The sequence below is a fragment of the Ascaphus truei genome, chromosome 1, assembly GCF_040206685.1.
Source record: "Ascaphus truei isolate aAscTru1 chromosome 1, aAscTru1.hap1, whole genome shotgun sequence".
NCBI classification, from domain to species: domain Eukaryota; kingdom Metazoa; phylum Chordata; class Amphibia; order Anura; family Ascaphidae; genus Ascaphus; species Ascaphus truei.
This window is the reverse complement of record NC_134483.1, coordinates 313,929,803-313,949,112: the sequence shown is the minus strand read 5'-3', so window position 1 is coordinate 313,949,112 and position 19,310 is coordinate 313,929,803. Positions and strand designations below refer to the sequence as shown.

The following is a 19,310-nucleotide window of genomic DNA, read 5'->3' as shown; positions in this document are numbered from 1 at the left end:
TTTATTTCAGTTTCAAATTGTAAAGCAAACACACATTGTGTACGATGGCATTTTATGGGCTTATTACAATGCATTTAAACATATCAGAGACAGACTCTAATACCTTCAGTGTTGGTAATGTTGCAGAACATGCAACAGATTTAGTTCACCTAAAAGAGGTGTTGAGCAATTAGACGTTGACAAGTCTATGTTATTGGACTAGGTAGCTATTTATTCCCAATTATTAGGTTATAGGTTTTTTTTTTTTAATGAAATGGAAGACATCTCAAAGATTTGGGGTCTGGGCAAAAAAGTCGCCACTTATTTTTCAGCAAAGGTGAATAAAATGTATGGCTGGTCCCGCTTACAGTTCAAAGGGCAATGTGCATTCTTAAGTCATTACTACTTGTCACACCTGTTACCTTTCCCACACATCAAAGCAGACTTAAAAAAAATAAGCCAGACACCTACTTCTTGTGAGTGTGCAATGTAGAAAAACTGCACACTTCCAATGCGGTATAGCACTGTAAGGTCTAGCAATCACTTACTCTCCGGGTGTGCAAGATGCAAAATCAGATTGCAGTGATCTAATAATTAATCAAAACACCCCGTGTAAAAACCCCAGTCTAACTAACAGCGCTCACAAAATGCATCTTACCTCTAAGATTTTCACTAAAATCTTCATGTAAACCTCCGAGATCCCCAGAGAAACCCCAAACATTGACGGTAACATGATCAGCACCAAGATCAGGGTGACCCATACTGAGAAGATGTTATAAGCCACTGTCCTGAAGTCCTCCATAACCCAAACCACGCTGCAGCCTGCCAGCCTCTCATCTGGGTCTCCCCCTTCTCCCCTGAGCCTTTGGCTTGACAGAGCAAGAACAACAAACTTCACAAGAGAGGCATTGACTTCCCTTCCTCCTCCTCTGTCAGGCCACTCCCCCTTCCCTTGAGCCTCCTGAATATCTCCCTCCTCCCAATTTATGGCAGTGCAGCAGCGACCTCTGCACCTCAGTCCTCAGACTCTGTGCAAGGTAACTAGGGCAGCACCTTTTGCACTATTATTAAGAATTACTTGTGTCTCAATGTGTAAGTGAACTAAACAATGTGTTGGGCTGTCCAACAGTCCCCAATTTTTAAAATATTTTTTTCTTCCCCCTCTGCAGTTTATTAAGCAAGGTTGTTGCTAACATTATACTTTATAAGTGGGTAAAGCTAATAAAAATACAATTTCTGAGCACATTCATTTATCACAAACAAGTCTGCAAACCTGCCTTTCCCTCTGATCTCTTAGCTTACAATGCATCCACTACAGCCAGGAATTCTGGGTAATGACATGCAAATGAGCACACAGTGTCACTTTAATCCAAGTCCATTTTAATATGGACCCCTATAAACTTCTGCCTGTCGTATTAGCTTTTCAGCACAGTCTTGGTTAAAAAAAAGTGCATAGCCAGTAAACCAACTCACAGACAGCTATTTCGACCCTTTGGGTCTCATCAGTGTGAGGTTGGTTATACTGGCTTTGCAATGTGAAGCTGAGAAGTAAGGCCTCGTTCAGGGTGTCAGCTGCAGGACTCGGAGGGAGGGCGGGAGGCAGGCAGTGCGGGAGTTTGCTGGGCGATCTGTGTTTTTCCCCCAGCAGACTTTTCAGCATTGGGGAGGGGGCGGGGTTACACACGGCAGGGTAAGTATCCAAGTTGCAGTCATGAAATCATTCTGAAGAATGATTTCATTGGCTGCCTTGGTCCCTGTGACGCTGCTGCAGCTCCAAAAAACTAAATTTTCGTTTATTGAAACTGTAGTCAGCTTCAACTCCTGGCTTCGGAGACAGGGCGGTTGCTACCCTGAAAACCAGTATTCAAATTGAATACTTTGTTTCTCACGGCAGCACGCCCTCCCTCCGAAGCCAGCACCCTGAACGAGGCCTTAGTGGGCAAACATTTTTTTATGTAGCATATATATATATATATAGTCTTTTGAGACGAAACGCGTAGGGAGTGTCATGTGGACGTGATATTGTCCAGTTTTATTCAATATCACTCACTATTCTATATACGGGACTATATCTTTTAATTTGGAATACACTGATCCCAGCCGGTCATTTGCTGTACTTGTGGGGACTGTCTCCGTTTGTATCCTGTGACATCGAGTTCTCGCGTGACTTGGAGCTGAGAACTCACTGCTGTGACGCTGGATCTGGAGGAAGGCGGTGTCCCTCATGTTCCCCGGTACTCGGAGGCTATTATTGAGGCTGCTGCAGTTCACCCACACCGGATACTTCACTGAAGTCACCCGATACCTGGTTCCTGCGTCTGGCTGGTGATTGAGTTGTACTCAGAATTGTTTTTTATTCCGTTATGTTTGTGAGTGTGTTCTTCATATCTTTTACTCCATAAACTATTTGTTATACTTTTTTACGCTATGAGTGCACCTGGTTTTTTTCTGTTTTTGTAGATATCTTCAAGAAAGTGGTGTTCCCTTCATTCGGGCTGCAGAGACTCTTTTGGATAGCATTTGGAGTATTCTTCAGATTTGTATTTTTATATATTTTCTGGACTTTTATCATTTATTATTATATATATTTTTTATTCATTTATTGCTTGTTTTTATTTATCCATTTTGTATAGTATAGGTTTTTTTCATCATTAATTGCTTTTCTACATATAGTGGGTTTAGGTTGGCGCCACTTTTCTTTTTTCCTTTTGTGTTTGTATATATATATATATATACATATATATATATATATATATATATATATATATATATATATATATAGTCATGGTAAAGGTTTTAGAACTTACCACACTCCGCACAATCGCATCAACTGTGACAGCATAGCACAGACTCATAGCCCCTGAGGAAGTGAGAGATCTTCACGAAACACGTAGGGTGATCCAGTGAATCAGTGTTGATTGTGGAATTTACCAGCAGCCATCTTGGTGGGGGCATCACCACTAAGGGGAGGCACCGAGGTGCAGGAGATTGGAGCATGGAGCATAGAGAGCGCAGGCTCCAGAGTGGGACACAGACACGCAGTCCAAGCACACGGTGGGATCCTATAGGTCCACAAGTTGGTTCTTGCTATACCTGATCAGGTTTTATGTGTCTACTGCAGTGAGTGCAATTGTTTATCACTTTTATTTTTGTTCTATTTTTGTGGAATAAATCATATACACTATGAGAGTTGTCTCTGTGTGCTCTTCTATTTTTGTTGAAGTGGATTTACAGAAGGTTGCGCATATCTCTGAAGAAAGCAGCACCAGGACTTCTCCTATACCTATGATTGTTCCCCACTGAGAGTGGACATTTTTTATGTGATTTTATATATATATATATAATTTTTCATGAAATGATTATGCCAGGACTTTATTCTTATTACGATGCGCTCACCACAAACTAGGTGTGACCGCGAGACCGAGGTGGGGATTTGATAAACGCCAACCCACAGCCGCGTGGGCGCGTCTGGAGTGTAGATAGGTAGAGGTAGCCGAGTCGGGGTAGGAGAGGTCAGGATGGTCAGTGATACTTGCCGAGGTCTGGATTGGAGAGTTAGTGATTGTTGCAGGTACTTTTAGTTGGATTGGAGAGGTGCGGATCATCGTAGGTAAGCCGGGGTCAGGAGCGGAGAGGTACGGATCGTTATTGGTAAGTCAGATCAGGAGCGGAGAAGTGCGGAATCCAAAAACAAGCAAGGTCAGGTAACACAGGACAAGACAGGCAAGGCTCAGACAGGAGGCAGGACTGCAGTGAACACAGCACACATAAACAGGGTTATGCTCAGTCAATGTGCCAGAGGACAGGCTGAGCATATAAGGCAAAATAGTCCAATGAGCTGGGGACATACTCAGGAGTATGCTTGGCTGTGGTTGGCTGAGAGAGGCAGCACAGGTGTATCCCATTAGACAGAGGAACGGAGGAGACTGTGTGGGTGCCGCTTGTCGACAACACCGCTCGAGCAAAGCCTGGAGGCGGGGCCAGTAGGAATGGCACTTAGTGCCGAGTGCGGTCCACGCGTGCCCCTTTGAGGAACGCTGGTATTTGCCAGTCCGTGAGATGTGCCGCAGGAAGCAGGACACCCGATCATGGGTCTAAGCATGCTGGGAGCAGCGGGGGGGGGGGGGCGCGAATGACCTTAGAGAAGCAATTGTTTCTGCCCATCAATCTGGGAAGGGTTATAAGGCCATTTCCAAACAATGTAAAGTCCATTCTACAGTCAGAACGATTATTCAAAAGTGGAAAACATTCAAGACAGTTGCCAATCTTCCCAGGAGTGGACGTCCCAGCAAATTCACCCCAAGGTCAGACCATGCAATGCTCAGAGAAATTGCAAAATACCCAAGAGTTACATCTCAGACTCTACAGGCCTCAGTTAGCATGTTAAATGTTAAAGTTCATGACAGTACAATTAGAAAAAGACTGAAAAAGTATGGTTTGTTTGGAAGGGTTGCCAGGAGAAAGCCTTTTCTCTCTAAAAAGAACATGGCAGCACGGCTTAGGTTTGCAAAGTTGCATCTGAACAAACCACAAGACTTCTGGAACAATGTCCTTTGGACAGACGAGACTAAAGTGGAGATGTTTGGTGATAATGCACAGCGCCACGTTTGGTGAAAACCAAACACAGCATATCAGCACAAACACCTCATACCAACTGTCAAGCACGGTGGTGGAGGGGTGATGATTTGGGCTTGTTTTTGCAGCCACAGGACCTGGGAACCTTGCAGTCATTGAGTCAGCCATGAACTCCTCTGTATACCTACCTAAGTATTCTAGAGTCAAATGTGAGGCCAACTGTCCGACAGCTAAAGCTTGGCCGAAATTGGGTCATGCAACAGGACAATGATCCCAAGCACACCAGCAAATCTACAACAGAATGGCTGAAAAAGAAAAGAATCAAGGTGTTGCAATGGCCCAGTCAAAGTCCATACCTCAACCCGATTGAAATGCTGTGGCTGGACCTTAAGAGAGCTGTGCATAAACAAATGCCCACAAACCTCAATGAACTGAAGCAACGTTGTAAAGAAGAGTGGGCCAAAATTCCTCCACAACGATGTGAGAGACTGGTAAAGTCATACAGAAAACGATTACTTCAAGTTATTGCTGCTACAGGTTGTTCTATAAGCTATTGAATTATAAGGTGTACTTGGTTTTTCACACATGGCTTCTCCATTTTGGCTTTATTTTTGTTAAATAAATCATGACACGGTGTAATATGTCATGTGTTGTTGTTCATCTGAGGTTGTATTTAACTAATTTTAAGACCTCCTAAGGAACAGATGATTGTTATTATGTCCTGATATGTAAAACCATAGAATTCAAAGAGGGTGTACTTTCTTTTTCACACAACTGTATAGATAATATTAAGGCGCTATTCTTTAAACTACAAGTGTATAACAATACTCTAATAAGTAGATGTTACGGTGAAGGGGTACCCAGGCCATTAATAAAGGAATTTGGTCCGGCTGGGTGCCCCTGCGCCATATTGTGGAATTGTAAATTGTCAGCTCTGCAACCCAATCATGGCAGAAACACTGTGTTTTGTGATAAAACTGTATATGTGTGTCTTATTATTCCAGGAGTGTTAAGAAGCGGACATTTCCCTGTTTCAGCACAGACCAGAATAGTAAGACCAGGCAGGGGAATGAATTACATTCAGGTCCCCTGGTATATGCCCGCAAACAACAGAACCAGATGGAATTCAGAGTAAAGTAATTTTTAAGATTATGTGTATAACTGGCAGTGTTTTCGTGTAAGCGTGTGAAAGGAAAAATGGTTTTAAAACCCAGTAGTAGCAGCATAGCAGGCGGCTTTTTGCTAACTTTTGCTACGAAGTTCCTAGCACCGTGAGATTTGCTGTGAGCAAAAGCAAGCAACGCCCTGTGAGTGCAAGCAAGATGTGGAAGCTGATACCAGTGAGTGTGTGCCCAGTACCACTGATATCTCTGGAGCTAATAAAGCAAAAAGAAAGAAGAAGGAAAAGAAAACTGTTCCTCAAGTCACAGGGGAAGTGACCGAGCCACTTGAACCTGCGCTGTCAGGACATGCGTCAGAAAGGCGCCAAGATGAGCAACAGCCCATAGTGCCTGGCGCAATCGTCCCAGGAATGACGACACGCCTAGAGATGACAAAGGCTACTGCTACCACCATAGGCAGAGAGCCAAGCGAATCAAAGAAAACAAGAACTGACTGGAAACTATGCTGTGAGATGTCCCAGAAAGATGTGCAAAACTTCATCACAGAGTTGGGGGTTTCTCGGCAAGAGGCTAGCGCGCTTAAAGCAGAGCTGGAACTCTCACGCCATGAGGTCTACGCTCGCAGCACAGAGCTGTGTACATTGAAGGAAACCTATGAGAATACCCTGAGTAATTTAGAGACTGTAAAGAGAGAGAATGTAAGTCTGACACAGAAAAATTCAGACTTGACTGACCAGATCAGTGAAGGTGATAAGAAGCTTCACCAAGCAGGAAAAGTGGAGAAGCAATTGATCCAGGAAAAGTTAGAAATGCAGGAAGCACTGCAGAATACAGAATCAGCGACGATCCAGGCGACACAAACTGCAGAGCTCCAAAAAAATGGAGGCGCTGATGCAAACCCAGAGCAAGCACCAGGAAGAGATGAAGACCCTGAGGGAGGTCTGGCAGGGTCAGGTTGAAGAGCTGCAGAAGCAGATGGCTGAGCGAGAGATACAGTGCACCAAGAGGGAGGAGGTGTCCGTCCGTCAGGTGGTCTGCCTGACATTGCGCTATGAAAGCGAGATGGCCGATATCTACAAGCAGCTGGACCACATGGCAAATGAAGGGGCCCGGCTGCAGCTGGAGCTGGACAAGACCCGGAAGGAGCACCTGCAGCTGCAGGTCAAGAATAGAGAAAATGAAACAGAGTTAAACCTTGCTCTGAAACAGATGACGGACATGGAGTCGCAACTCAACTCCAAAGAAGTTGAATTAGCAGCCGCACTGAGTGGAAAAAGAAATAAAGAAGGACAGCAACAAAGACGCTACCAGGACATGGGAGAAGCTGCTAAAGTGGTTCAGTCGGGCTATCAATCCTACCTCCTAACCAAGCAAGCTGTACGTTCCTATACGTGTATCTTCAATGCTGTTGCAATATTACGATTTGCTATAAAGATGAAGTTGGAGTTCCTGAAAACACAAACTTGATGAAAAATCCTGATGACATTGTTAATATGGACTACGCTTATATTGAGGCAATTAGGTCTCCAAAACCCAAAGGCCTGGTAATGGCATGAAAAGGGAAATCAAAGATATCTGATGAGAGGAGACATCTCAGTAAGAAGAGCCTAGAAGGTTGAAAGATTGACAAGAAAAAGCGACTAAGGTCAACGCTGCGCCTGAATAGTTCCAGATCTCGCCACTCTGGACCACAGTGTGGAGCCAAGGAGAATCCAGTCCGAGTGTCTCGTCAGTGGCTGAAGAAATAGTCCAGTCATTTGCAGGCTACAGCGGGTGTTGAAATAAAGTCAGAGGATGTAATGGACTGGAAGTCAAAGAGAAAAATAAAATGTTTGGGGAACTGACCGATATTTTTCTTATTACACGTGTGGACTATGTCACGGACACTTAACTTTGCAAATAAGCTAGTGTAGTTATGCTATATTAGGCCTCTAGAATAAGCATTTTGTAACTATTGCAATGTTATATTGGTTCTCTGTGTTGAAAATGTAGCTAAACTACAAATTACTATACAGGGTTGATGGCCCTTTTTGTTGGTAAATATATAATGAGGTTCATATTCTAGAGTAGAAAAGGAAAAAAACCCAGGGAGGTAATAGAAACTGTCTGGTTTTGTGAGTATATTTAGCATATCCTGGGTTATAAGAATATGTGCTAGACATTTATTTTTCAAAATAGTTCCCTAATATAGAGCAACAAAATATGTTTGCCAAGTATAGTCTCTTATGATGAAAACTATTGTCCATAATTGCCGCGGGAAAAAAAAAAAGTTAATATTCGTGTCGTGAATGTTTAATATTGTACTGAGGAGTTAGCTCAAGTATTTCAGGTAGGACGCTCACCCCAGTGAGGACCATGGCCGCTCACCCCAGTAGGTGTGAGCTGGGGAGGTTGATATGTGACATAGTCCAAAGATGTTAGGCCGTTTTAGATCAGAAAGTGCAGAAATAGTTAAAAATGATCCATTCCACAGCCTCACATTAACTCAGGCTGGTGGATGGAAAATCCAGACCACAGATTACAATGGGTCTAGTTCTCCCTCACCTGCTCTCCTAATCACATGCACAGGTATTTAGAGCAGAGAGGTTTGCATTTCAGTCTCTCTCCTTAGAGCCTGGGGGCTGGGGGTGTCGCTGCTCCCCTGCATCCAGTTTCGGGGTGGACGGCCCCTCCAAGTATCACAGTACCAGAGGATTTGCCTGGACACTTGGGACCGAGTTCCCACCACGAACAGATAAGACAAACAAATATGTTTTGCTGTTTCTAAAAGACTATGCTGTATCTAGTGACCCTAAATGAGAGGGCATTGTTTTAAGCTGGGGAACCAGGTTAGTTGGCCCAGCAGCAGTTAGAGGCTGATTATGATGTGTAGTTAGATCCCTGCAAGGGATAGGATTTTGTTTATATAATTTGGTTTCTTGTTACTTGAAATAGCAGTGTGGGAAATACTATGACACTGATATAAGTGAACTGCTGAATGAAAATGTCTGAGTGCCTCTAACCTACACATGTTAAAGCTGCAGTACCTTACTTGGATGAAAATAAAGCAGGCAGAAGCCTGAGTTAAGCAACGTAATACTTTGCATGTTCCTGTTTGTTGTATAATTAACCCTAGAAGACTGTGTCGGGAAGAACCCAGACAGACGTCAGCGCTACAAAAGAGGGGCGTTTGTCACAGATGCCATGTACCAACAAATCCAGGCCTTAACGGATCAAGTGGCTCTCCTCTCCCAACAGGTACAGGACTTTTCTCTACAGGCACCACCTGCGGCTGCATCGCCGGCGCAGTCAGATTCTACATCCACTTCATCCTCAGCTCCGAAGATTCCGGCTCCGAAGCCCTACGCAGGGGATCCACACGCTTGTCGTGGCTTTCTCAAGCAGTGTGAGATCCAGTTCGAGATGGCTCTGCAGCTGTATTCTACTGGTCGGAAAAAGGTAGCTTATGTGTACAGTCTGCTCACAGGTAATGCACTGGCATGGGCTTCCCCGATCTGGGAACTGCGACCTGATATTACCCGAGATTACGCAGCCTTCAGGCGAGACTTTCGACACCCCCGCACGACAAGAGACTGCTTCTGATTCCCTGCTGCAGCTTACACAGGGACGTCGGCCAGTGGCCCAATACGCCTTGGAATTCAGGACCATAGCAGCTGAGACTCGTTGGGGTCAGGAGGCCTTAGTTTCCGTCTTCTGTAAAGGCCTATTGGACTCCCTGAAGGATGAACTTGCTTCTCAACCCAGGCCAGGACTTCTGGAGGACCTCATCACCCTGGCCATTCGTATGGACCAGCGTCTTCAGGTACGCCGCGCTCAGCGTCAGCAACCCCGGTCTACGCCTTTCCGTGCTCCTTTCTCCAAGTTCTCTACTACCTCGAGACCCGTCTTCTCCCCGCAGCCTGCGCTGGAAGCCCCAGAGCCGATGCAACTCGGAGTCCAGCAACCTCGGGCACCCTTACGACAATTTCGCTCAACCGGAGAGTCGTGCCATCATTGCGGATCTTCTGAGCAGTGTACCCGTGACAGTCCACCATCTCCGGGAAACGACCAAACCCAGTGAGTACAAAGGGGCGCTCCTTGGGTGCTAAATCTCCTTGTCCCCTATCCAGAAGGGAGCTCCCTAAAAAACTGACCATTCCCGTCTCCCTTTCTGGCCCTACCTTCCGCACCTCCACAGCAGCATTTATCGATTCCGGCGCAGGAGGGAACTTCATGGATCAGACCTTTTCTGAACAAAATCAGATCCCACTTTCTAAGAAGAAGTCCCCCATTGCCTTGGTCGGGATTGATAATCGGCCACTCACTCCGGCATATATCTCCTTGGAGACCGGACCTATAACCCTTTCTACTCACTCTCATAAAGAGACCCTGGGCTTTGACGTGATTCATGCCCCGGGTACACCGGTCACGCTTGGCCTACCCTGGTTGCAGAAGCACAATCCGCGCATCGATTGGATATCCCCTAATCCCATTGACTGGAGGTCAAGGTCAGAGGAATCTTCTTCGTCTACGGAACGTCCGTCCCATGTACTAGCTAACACATCCAATCCTCAGAGGGAGTTACCTTCCCCTTACGCAGAATTTTTGGACGTTTTTAGCAAGACGCAATCTGAACTCTTACCCCCTCATCGTTCCTACGACTGTCCGATTGACCTGGTACCTGGATACACCTTGCCAAAGTCCAAATCTTATCCTCTCTCGTTGCCCGAGACGGAAGCCATGGATGAATATATTCGTGAGAATCTAAAGCGGGGCTTTATACGTCGTTCCAACTCTCCCGCGGGGGCCGGATTCTTCTTCGTCAAGAAGAAGGATGGTACTCTCAGACCGTGTATTGATTACCGGGGTCTGAATCAAATTACGGTGAAAAATCGTTATCCACTCCCACTCATCTCTGAACTCTTCGACAGGCTTCAGGGGGCCAACCTCTTTACCAAACTTGACCTCCGTGGGGCATACAACCTATACGTAACCGAGAAGGCGATGAATGGAAAACTGCCTTCAACACCCGTAGCGGGCACTACGAATACCTAGTGATGCCCTTCGGTTTGTGCAATGCACCAGCAGTTTTTCAGGACTTTATCAATTACATCTTTCGGGATGTCCTTAATCGCTTTGTGATTGTCTACCTGGATGACATCCTTATTTTTTCCCAAAACTTACAGGACCATATCATCCACACGAAGTTTGTGCTTTCGTGCCTCCGAGAGAACCGGTTGTTTTCTAAAATGGAGAAATACCTTTTTCACCAGTCTACCACTTCCTTTCTTGGGTACATTATCTCCAAAAGAGGTTTGGCCATGGACCCAGAGAAACTGAAAGCCGTCGTAGATTGGCCGCAACCCAACTCCCTCAAATCTATTCAGCACTGACCCAAAAAGTTGCAGATCCTTCAACTTGGTCAGCCGAGGCAGCCACGGCTTTCAAAACGCTGAAACAAGCCTTTGTCTCTGCTCCCATCCTTCGACATCTGAACACTAATTTTCCATTCACCCTAGAGGTTGATGCTTCTGACTGTAGGGCTGGTGCGGTTCTGTCTCAGAAATTTTCTCCCCAGGACAAACTTCACCCTTGTGGGTTTTTCTCTAAAAAAAATTCTCCAGCGGAGAGAAATTATGACATGGGCAATAGGGAACTTTTGGCTGTCAAGCTGGCTCTTCAAGAATGGAGGCACCTTCTGGAGGGGTCAAAAGAGCCATTCACGATTCTCACGGACAATAAAAACCTGTTGTACATCGAGTATGCCTGCCGTTTAGGTCCTCGCCAAGCCCGCTGGTCGTTATTTTTCTCCAGATTTAATTTTATTCTGTCATATATTCCCGGCACAAAAAACGTCAAGGCGGATGCCCTCTCCAGACAATACTCTTCTGAAGAGAGACCGGAAAAGACCACTGAGTCTATCCTTCCTAAACAAAGGATCATAGCAGCTGCGGCGTTCAAGAATCTTGAGAAGATCATCAAATCACAAAAACATCTTCCAACCGGTCTTGAGGTTCCGAAAGACACCTTGTACGTAGATCCCAAATTCGTTCCTGAGATACTCGAGTGGGGACATGCTGCCCGTTCGGCAGGGCATCCAGGATTCAAGAAAACGTTGGATCTCATCCGTCGCATTTTCTGGTGGCCCAATACAAAACCATTCTCGAATTTACACGGTCCTGCCCGGTATGTGCACGTAACAAAATTCCTTGTCAGAAACCTCAGGGTCTTCTCTTACCCTTACCTATTCCGGAGCATCCCTGGTCACACATATCGATGGACTTTATTGTGGAGTTGCCTAGGTCAAATGGCATGAACACCATTCTTGTAGTAGTGGACCGGTTTTCCAAGATGGCACATTTTATCCCTCTTAAAGGACTACCCTCCTCACCCGCCCTAGCTGATATTTTCTCCAAAGAAATTTTCAGAATCCATGGGATTTCCACATCCATCGTATCTGATCGGGGCTCTCAATTCGTCTCCAGATTCTGGAGGAATTTCACCAAGAGACTGGGCATCTCATCTTCCTTTTCTTCTGGATATCACCCTCAATCGAACGGACTGTAAGGAATCCGCTCCGCGGTTTACTGGTTGCCTTACCTTGCAGACCGGTGCAGTTCTGGAACAGCTCTCCTGATGTTTGCTGCAGCCTGGATTCACTCACCAAAGCAATACACACTCCCTCTGGTATCTACTGCAGCTGTGCAGCATATCACTGCAACCTATACTTGCATTCACTCATTGGAGCAGTACCTTCACACCCCCGCCGGGGATTGGCCCGCTGGCCTTTAAGTATTGCTTTCCCATAATGCTCCTTGCCGAGCATAGTCCTTACTGGATGTCACAACCTGTTCTGCCACAAGCTCCTGCTTGTTCTCCTGTGCTGAAGCGGAGGTTCCGTCCTGCGTCCTTCAGCTTCCTTCAAGCTCCCGCTTGTTCTCCTGTGCTGAAGCAGAGGTTCCGCCCTGCGTTCTTCAGCTTCCTTCAAGCTCCCGCTTGTTCTTCTGTGCTGAAGCGGAGGTTCCGTCCTGCGTCCTTCAGCCTCCTGTTCTCCTGTGCTGAAGCAAAGGTTTTGTCCCTGCGTCCTTCAGCCTCCTGGATTCCTGCACTGAAGCGGATGTTTCGTCCCTGCGTTCTTCAGTCTCCTGGATTCCTGCACTGAAGCGGAGGTTTCCCTGTGTATCTTCAGCTTCCTGGTTCCTGGGGCCTACTCTTTCCCTAATCTAGAGAGGCCGTGTCCTGGTTCCTGCGCTGAGACAGAGGATTCCCCAGTCCGCTCAGGACTCTTGCGCTGTGCACTGGTTTACCCGTGCAGCTAGGCGGTGTGCTACGCTGGTCTGCTTACCATCTCCTGTGACCAGCACCATGGGCCATGGTCGTCGCACGCGCAGAGGCCAACCCCGCGCTCCTAAGCTGAAGCGGGGCTCTCCTGACTACATGTTGTCGAACTATTGCTTGAACAATGTTTATCCTGATGTCTCCTGTCCTGACCCTGGCTTGTACAACGACGACGCTGTCTTCTCCTATCCTGATCCTGCGATATATGACAACGAACTGCGCAATCCGGATCAGCCTGCGCGGTCTCAGGTCGGTGCTTTTACAACCCCACCTCAGCCTCGCGGTCCGACCCTGGTTTGTGGCGAGCAGAACCCTGACACGGACAGACCGAGAGGGTTAATCAATCCCTCGAGAAATACTTAAGGTGCTTCGTCTCTAACTCTCAGGATGACTGGGCAGAATTACTTATCTGGGCTGAGTATGCCTTTAATTCCTCCAGGAACAAGTCTACCCGTGAGACTCCCTTCTTTATCAACTACGGATTCCATCCGGCTCGCCTACCTATTTCTAAAATCTCCTCTGGAGTACCAGCCGTGGACGGACACATCGCCCTCCTACAGGACTCTTGGTCCAGAATTCAATCTGCACTTCAAAAGGCCTCCCTGACATCTAAAACCCAGGCTGACCGTCGTCGCCGACCTGCACCCAACTACAAGCCTGGGGACAAGGTTTGGTTGTCTTCCAAGAATATCCATCTCAAAACCCCATCCCCCAAATTGGCACCTAGGTTCCTGGGTCCTTTTCCTATCATGGAGCAGGTAAACCCGGTGTCCTTCCGACTTCAATTACCTCAAAACATGATAATCCCTTATGTTTTTCACACTTCGCTTCTCAAACCCTTCATCTCCAGTTCCCTCTTTCCGGACCACACTGTTAAACCAGACCCAGTGATCATACAGGGCAACGAAGAGTACGAGGTCCAGGCTATACTGGATTCCCGCCTCTCAAGAGGTAAGGTTCAGTTCTTGGTCCATTGGAAGGGCTTTGGACCCGAAGAGAGATCATGGGTACCTCTTAAAGATATCCATGCACCTGGACTTCTCAAACGTTTCCGAAAGAAATTTCCATCTAAACCCTGGGAGGATCGTCCTGAGGCCGATCCTGAGGGGGGGGGGGGGTACTGTGAGGATCCGGGGGTCGCGGCAGCCGCGGCGTGGCCTCCCCTCACCTCGTGTTCCGCCTGCTACTGCGGGGCGCTCACGAAGTCGGCTCCCTCCGGTCTCGGTAATTGGGGGAATCCCTCCTCATCCCCAGCGGGCGGTTGCCGAGCCACAAGCGGCTCGAGCTGTGACGGCTGCTGCTGTTCACGGGCGCGCGCCCGTCTCTGTTACAGAGCGCGCGCAAGATCCTTTTAATTTATTCACTGCTCCTGCAGTGAGGCTCCGCCCCCAACACACACACAAGGTTCAATTAGGCTCAAAGACTGCTCACCTATATCCTCCTTTTGACAGCCTATCCAGGACAGCTCCATGCACTCCTCCAGGCCTTCCACCTCTTCCTACTGGTCAGCCACGCTTTATATTGCCTGTCTGGCCACTCATTCATTGCTCGACATAGTTTCCACTAGGATTACTACTTTGGCATTCTCTCTCTTATTCTCTCAGGTTACGACTTTGCTTGGCGGACGTCTATCTCTGGCTATCGACCCCTGCTTGGACAACGACCTTCCGGAATTCTCCAATCCCTGACCTTGGCTAACGGCAACGACGACGGCACTGGCGAGTATTGCTAGCTAACATCACCTGGCCTGGCAATGCCTAAAACACCACACTCCGGACACGCTCCTTTTGCTGCGGGTGCGTGCCCATATACGTTCCTCACCTCAGTAGAAGGGACGGGTCTGGTCTGCGGACAGCACCGGCGTAACAAATAATATCCTGAGAATAGTCATATTTCAACACTGGATTGTATTGATTGTTAGCTCAAATATAATTTTCCAGCTATGTAATGTATTTAATCACACATGCAGAAAGGATACATTTGAAATGCATGTTCGAAACAAATGAAAGTTTAATATAAGAAGTATATGTGACCATTTACGGTACATCTGTTAAACAATCATGATACTAGCAATTTAGGCAAGTTGCACGATATAGTATGCTATTCTGCAGGTGTACACATTGCAAAATGTATTTTTCATATGTAATATGCATAGATCGTAACACGAATGGGTTCACATTTCAAAGGAATTCTTTGGAAAAGTGCAATCTAGGGGAATGTTTTCATTTACTCATGATTGGATACAGAGGATCACGTCAATCAGCACAAAGATAATATCTATATACCTCTGAGTGACATGGGAAGAATTGTGTATAAAACTCCTGGTTAGGAGTTGCTCAATTGTACTTATTGTATATATTTTAAATAAATTGTATATGTTTACAACTGCATATCTAATTCCTTTAGGAGACTTGGTATACCATTAGAGCTTCAGAATAATCATCAATTCCTTATTCATGCGCCAGGGTGTTTTCCCTTTTCTCTTGTGAATATATATATATATATAAATAAATTGAATTCTATGGTTTTACATATCAGGACATAATAACAATCATCTGTTCCTTAGCAGGTCTTAAAATTAGGTAAATACAACCTCAGATGAACAACAACACATGACATATGACATGACATATTACACCGGATCCAGTACTGCAACCTGCGAAGCCTCCACCTCTAGTTGGGTGGGTCACGCGTGGATGGTACCATCTTAGTAGTGTCCTTGTATGGTGTCTGGTCCCAGACCTCCGTTGAGCAGGAGACCGCCGTGTCCTGTCTGTGTCCCTCACTATACAGATGCTACAGGACCGTGTCCCTATCCTAGGGACCAGTCCCTGCAGCAGCCACAAGCTGAGGGGAGTCGGGGCCTAGCTGGGGCCTAAGGGGGTGATTCTGGCCTAGTGCAGGAGCCACAGACCCCTGCACATACCTCTTACCCCTATCTTGTCCTAGCACCGACTGACTAGCGTGGGCTGAGCGCGCGAAATGTATCTAATCTCCACCAGGGGATACTGCAGCCCTATTGGCTCTCGCGTGACATGTGACTGCAGCCATGCTATGCCTTCTGGGGGCTGTAGTTACCGCGGAGACTCTTCTCGTCTCGTGCGCCTTATGGTCCTGCGCATGCGCAAGCTCTCACATGGCCACCGCAACTCTAGCCGTCACCGCGCATGTGCGACTATGCGCAAGATGGCAGCGCCCTGCCAGGGGAGCCGCCGGAGCCTCCGGCGATGCGCTCGCCGGTCACGCACCACCGCAACCTTCCCTGCTGCCGCCGCACGCCCCCGCACCGATGGTAAGGGCTAGGGAAGCCCTAGGGGAAACGGGCTACATATGTATATATAAAATATTTCTCCAGGTTTAAAGGAGCATTTTGTCCTAGAGTCACTGTAAAAAGGTTATGAAGCAGGAACCCAGGAGCTGAACCGCGTTCATTTCAGCTTCGGGCCCCCTGGACCTCGAGATACTTACCTCTGTAGGTGGTTACTAAATCACCCACAGCACACTGGCCAATAGGAATGTGTGACAAGTGGTATCAAGACATCCTATTGGCCCGCTTCCCGTGGGAGATTTAAACCTTCATTCTGTTGGGATGCTACCGGGGGCCCCTTCGGAGGTAAGTGTCTTGGGAACCATTGGGTCCCTTGAGTTGATATTAACGTGGTTCAGCTCCAGGACACCTTGCTTTTCACCTATGTGGGAAAAAAAGTAGGTGGAACTCCACCTTTAACAAATAAGCTGATCTCTTCTCATATAATACCCAGCCCCTCACTTCTAAAAAAATAGTTTACCTGACTCTCCCAAGACTCTCTATCATAACATAACATTAACCCATTGAGTAAATACACTAATAGACAGCACTCTAGAATGAGAAAAAATTCATATATCCATATCCACATTGAAAGAGAGGAAAGAGAGATGCCAGCAGTCTGGGAATCTTAAAGCAAAAGGACGGTTTGAGTTTGTCTTATACTGCAGTTGGCTATCTACGATTAGACTGTATTATTATTCTGAGTTGGCTATTTTTGTGTCTCATAGGGGGGCAAAGGGTTAAGGGAAGTACCTTGAGGTTCCTTTGAACCCAAGGGAACGGGCCTGAGGAAAGGGTCGTTACCCTCAAAATGTTGCCCCTCTTACCCTCCCCCATTGTCTTTATATGTTTATTGTTTCCTTTTCCTCCCCTTCCCATGTTTTTTCCCCCCTACTTTTGTGCTTCGTTAGAACCATATATTCTGTAACCAGAGTCATTAAGCATTCTCATTTATGATACTTACTGTTTTAGTTTATTGCCATTACATTTGTGTGGCTTATACCGACACTCTTTGCGTTATCTCCATCAATCAGTGTGTGCTGGAGCTTATTTGGGGTTTCTATTAACCCATTGAGTGCTAAAGGGGGGTTTGAAGACATTTTATACTTTTTGGTGCTAGGGTTGTCCAAGCCACAATAATATTCTTAATATAAACGCAAACAAATGATGTATGCTTTCATTTCAGCATAACCTGTACATTTATCATTATAACCTACTGTATGGTTTAGTGTTCTTTTTTTCACGTTACACAAATTTCAGTCCAAATGCTACAAAAATACATTTACATAAAAAAATAGAATAAAGTCAAGTGAATACAGTATGAACCTGCAAAAATCCTGCATTCGATGCCACACTTGCATAATCTATAGATCATTCTGTTCCCCACCCTTAAAGCTACAGCAGTAAAGAAGCACTGAAAAAAGGGACACACACATTAAACATTAAAAATATGTTTTCTTTAATTCAGCATTCAATGTATTAATCCAGGGGTGCGCTAACTGGGGGGCGCACAAGATTTTCCAGAGGGGGGCGCGGTGGTTACAGAGGTCCCGCACTCTCCCCCAAGGCATTTAAATTAAATGCTGGGGGGGCCGTGCAAGGCCTCTGTAACTTCACCTACCTTGATTCAGACGACTTGGTGGTGTCTTTGGCAACACGTCGCAATGGTGACCCGACGTCAAATTAGGGCTGTTCTATAGTGCGTGTGCTTGCTGCGCCATGCGCACGCGCGGCATTTATAGTTGGCTGAGGTTAGTCAGCCATTCTATAATAGGACCGCGCGCGCACGGCAGTGTGTATGTGGAAGATGAGGAAAATAATGAATTTGCTCCGCTACTGCCGCTGAAATGTAGGTATGTGTGTGTGTGTATATGTGTGTGTGTACATGTATGTACAATTAATAAATAATTTAACGTATTTATTTAAAACGTATTTATAACACACATACACACACACATATACATACACATACATACACACAGTACCTCACTCGCTCACAGCATACACACAAAAAGCGTGCGGCACGTGCACGCGCGTTCGCACTGGCACGCGTGCATGGCCGCACACACTATAGAACGGCCCTTACGCAGCGGGGTCAGGTGATGGTGCATTGCCATGGCAGAGAAGGGGAGGAGAGCAGGCAGGGGAAAACTTTGCACACCCCTGTATTAATGCATACATTTTGAAAACTAGGCTCTTATATCAGTGTTTTTCACCTATCTCCAAAGTTATAAAAACTTTCTAGGGTCTTGCCATACAGTAGGTTCCACCCTCAGCCGCCATATGAAATGTCCATGGTGGTAAACACTTATCCCCACAGATAAAAGGTATCTCAATAGAGCCTGTCGTAGAATGCAACAAATTGAATCATGAACTGCACCTGGATAACAAAATTACTTGCAGGCTCATGTTAAAGAAATTAAGTACTTTATTCATTTGTACTTATTTATAAAAATGTTTTACCAGGAAGTAATACATTGAGAGTTACCTCTCATTTTCAAGTATGTCCTGGGCATAGAGTTAAGACAACTTTACAAGTTGGGCATAATATACTTTGTAGCAGTATTTCGTCTAGGGTGAGCTTAATAAATACTTTTATGTTGGGAAGCTATTCCACAAATCATCATCAGCCATTCCTATTAGCCTGTCGCCCTCCTGGGCACGGCCTCTTGTTCTAACACGCCTCTTTATCTATAACATGTTTCTCTATAAGGAAATAAACACAGAAGCGCACCAAGGGTTAAGAAATATGTAATAAACAAGTAGTAGTAGTAGTAGTAGTAAGATCTCCTTTAGGAAGCATGAGCAAGGTTTGACTTTCTCATTCATGTTTCTCTATAACATAACTTTTCTGTATAAGTCCCGTACCGTGTAGAAACTCTTTATATCGTTAAACGTTTCTGTCATATGCCCCCCTCCCTTCCAACGCGTACATATTGAGGTCCTTTAGTCTTAAAACAAAAAATGACATCAAATGTATGTAATTGCACACAGAGGTGGAGCTAGTAAAA

The 19,310-nt window shown here is 46.0% G+C and overlaps 1 protein-coding gene across 2 annotated transcripts in view; it reads right to left on the bottom strand.

The window, feature by feature from the left end:
* The window catches only part of GPAT3 (glycerol-3-phosphate acyltransferase 3), a 60,647-nt gene extending 59,741 nt beyond the window's left edge, over nt 1–906 (bottom strand). Inside the window, exon 1 of one of the 2 annotated variants that reach the window (XM_075605696.1) lies at nt 638–906. In XM_075605696.1, the coding sequence (XP_075461811.1) occupies nt 638–781 (144 nt within the window). In that variant the 5' untranslated portion in view covers nt 782–906. The remainder of the gene's footprint in view (nt 1–637) is intronic. The other variant, XM_075605703.1, reaches the window with a different exon arrangement.
* Between the last annotated feature and the right edge of the window lie 18,404 nt (nt 907–19,310).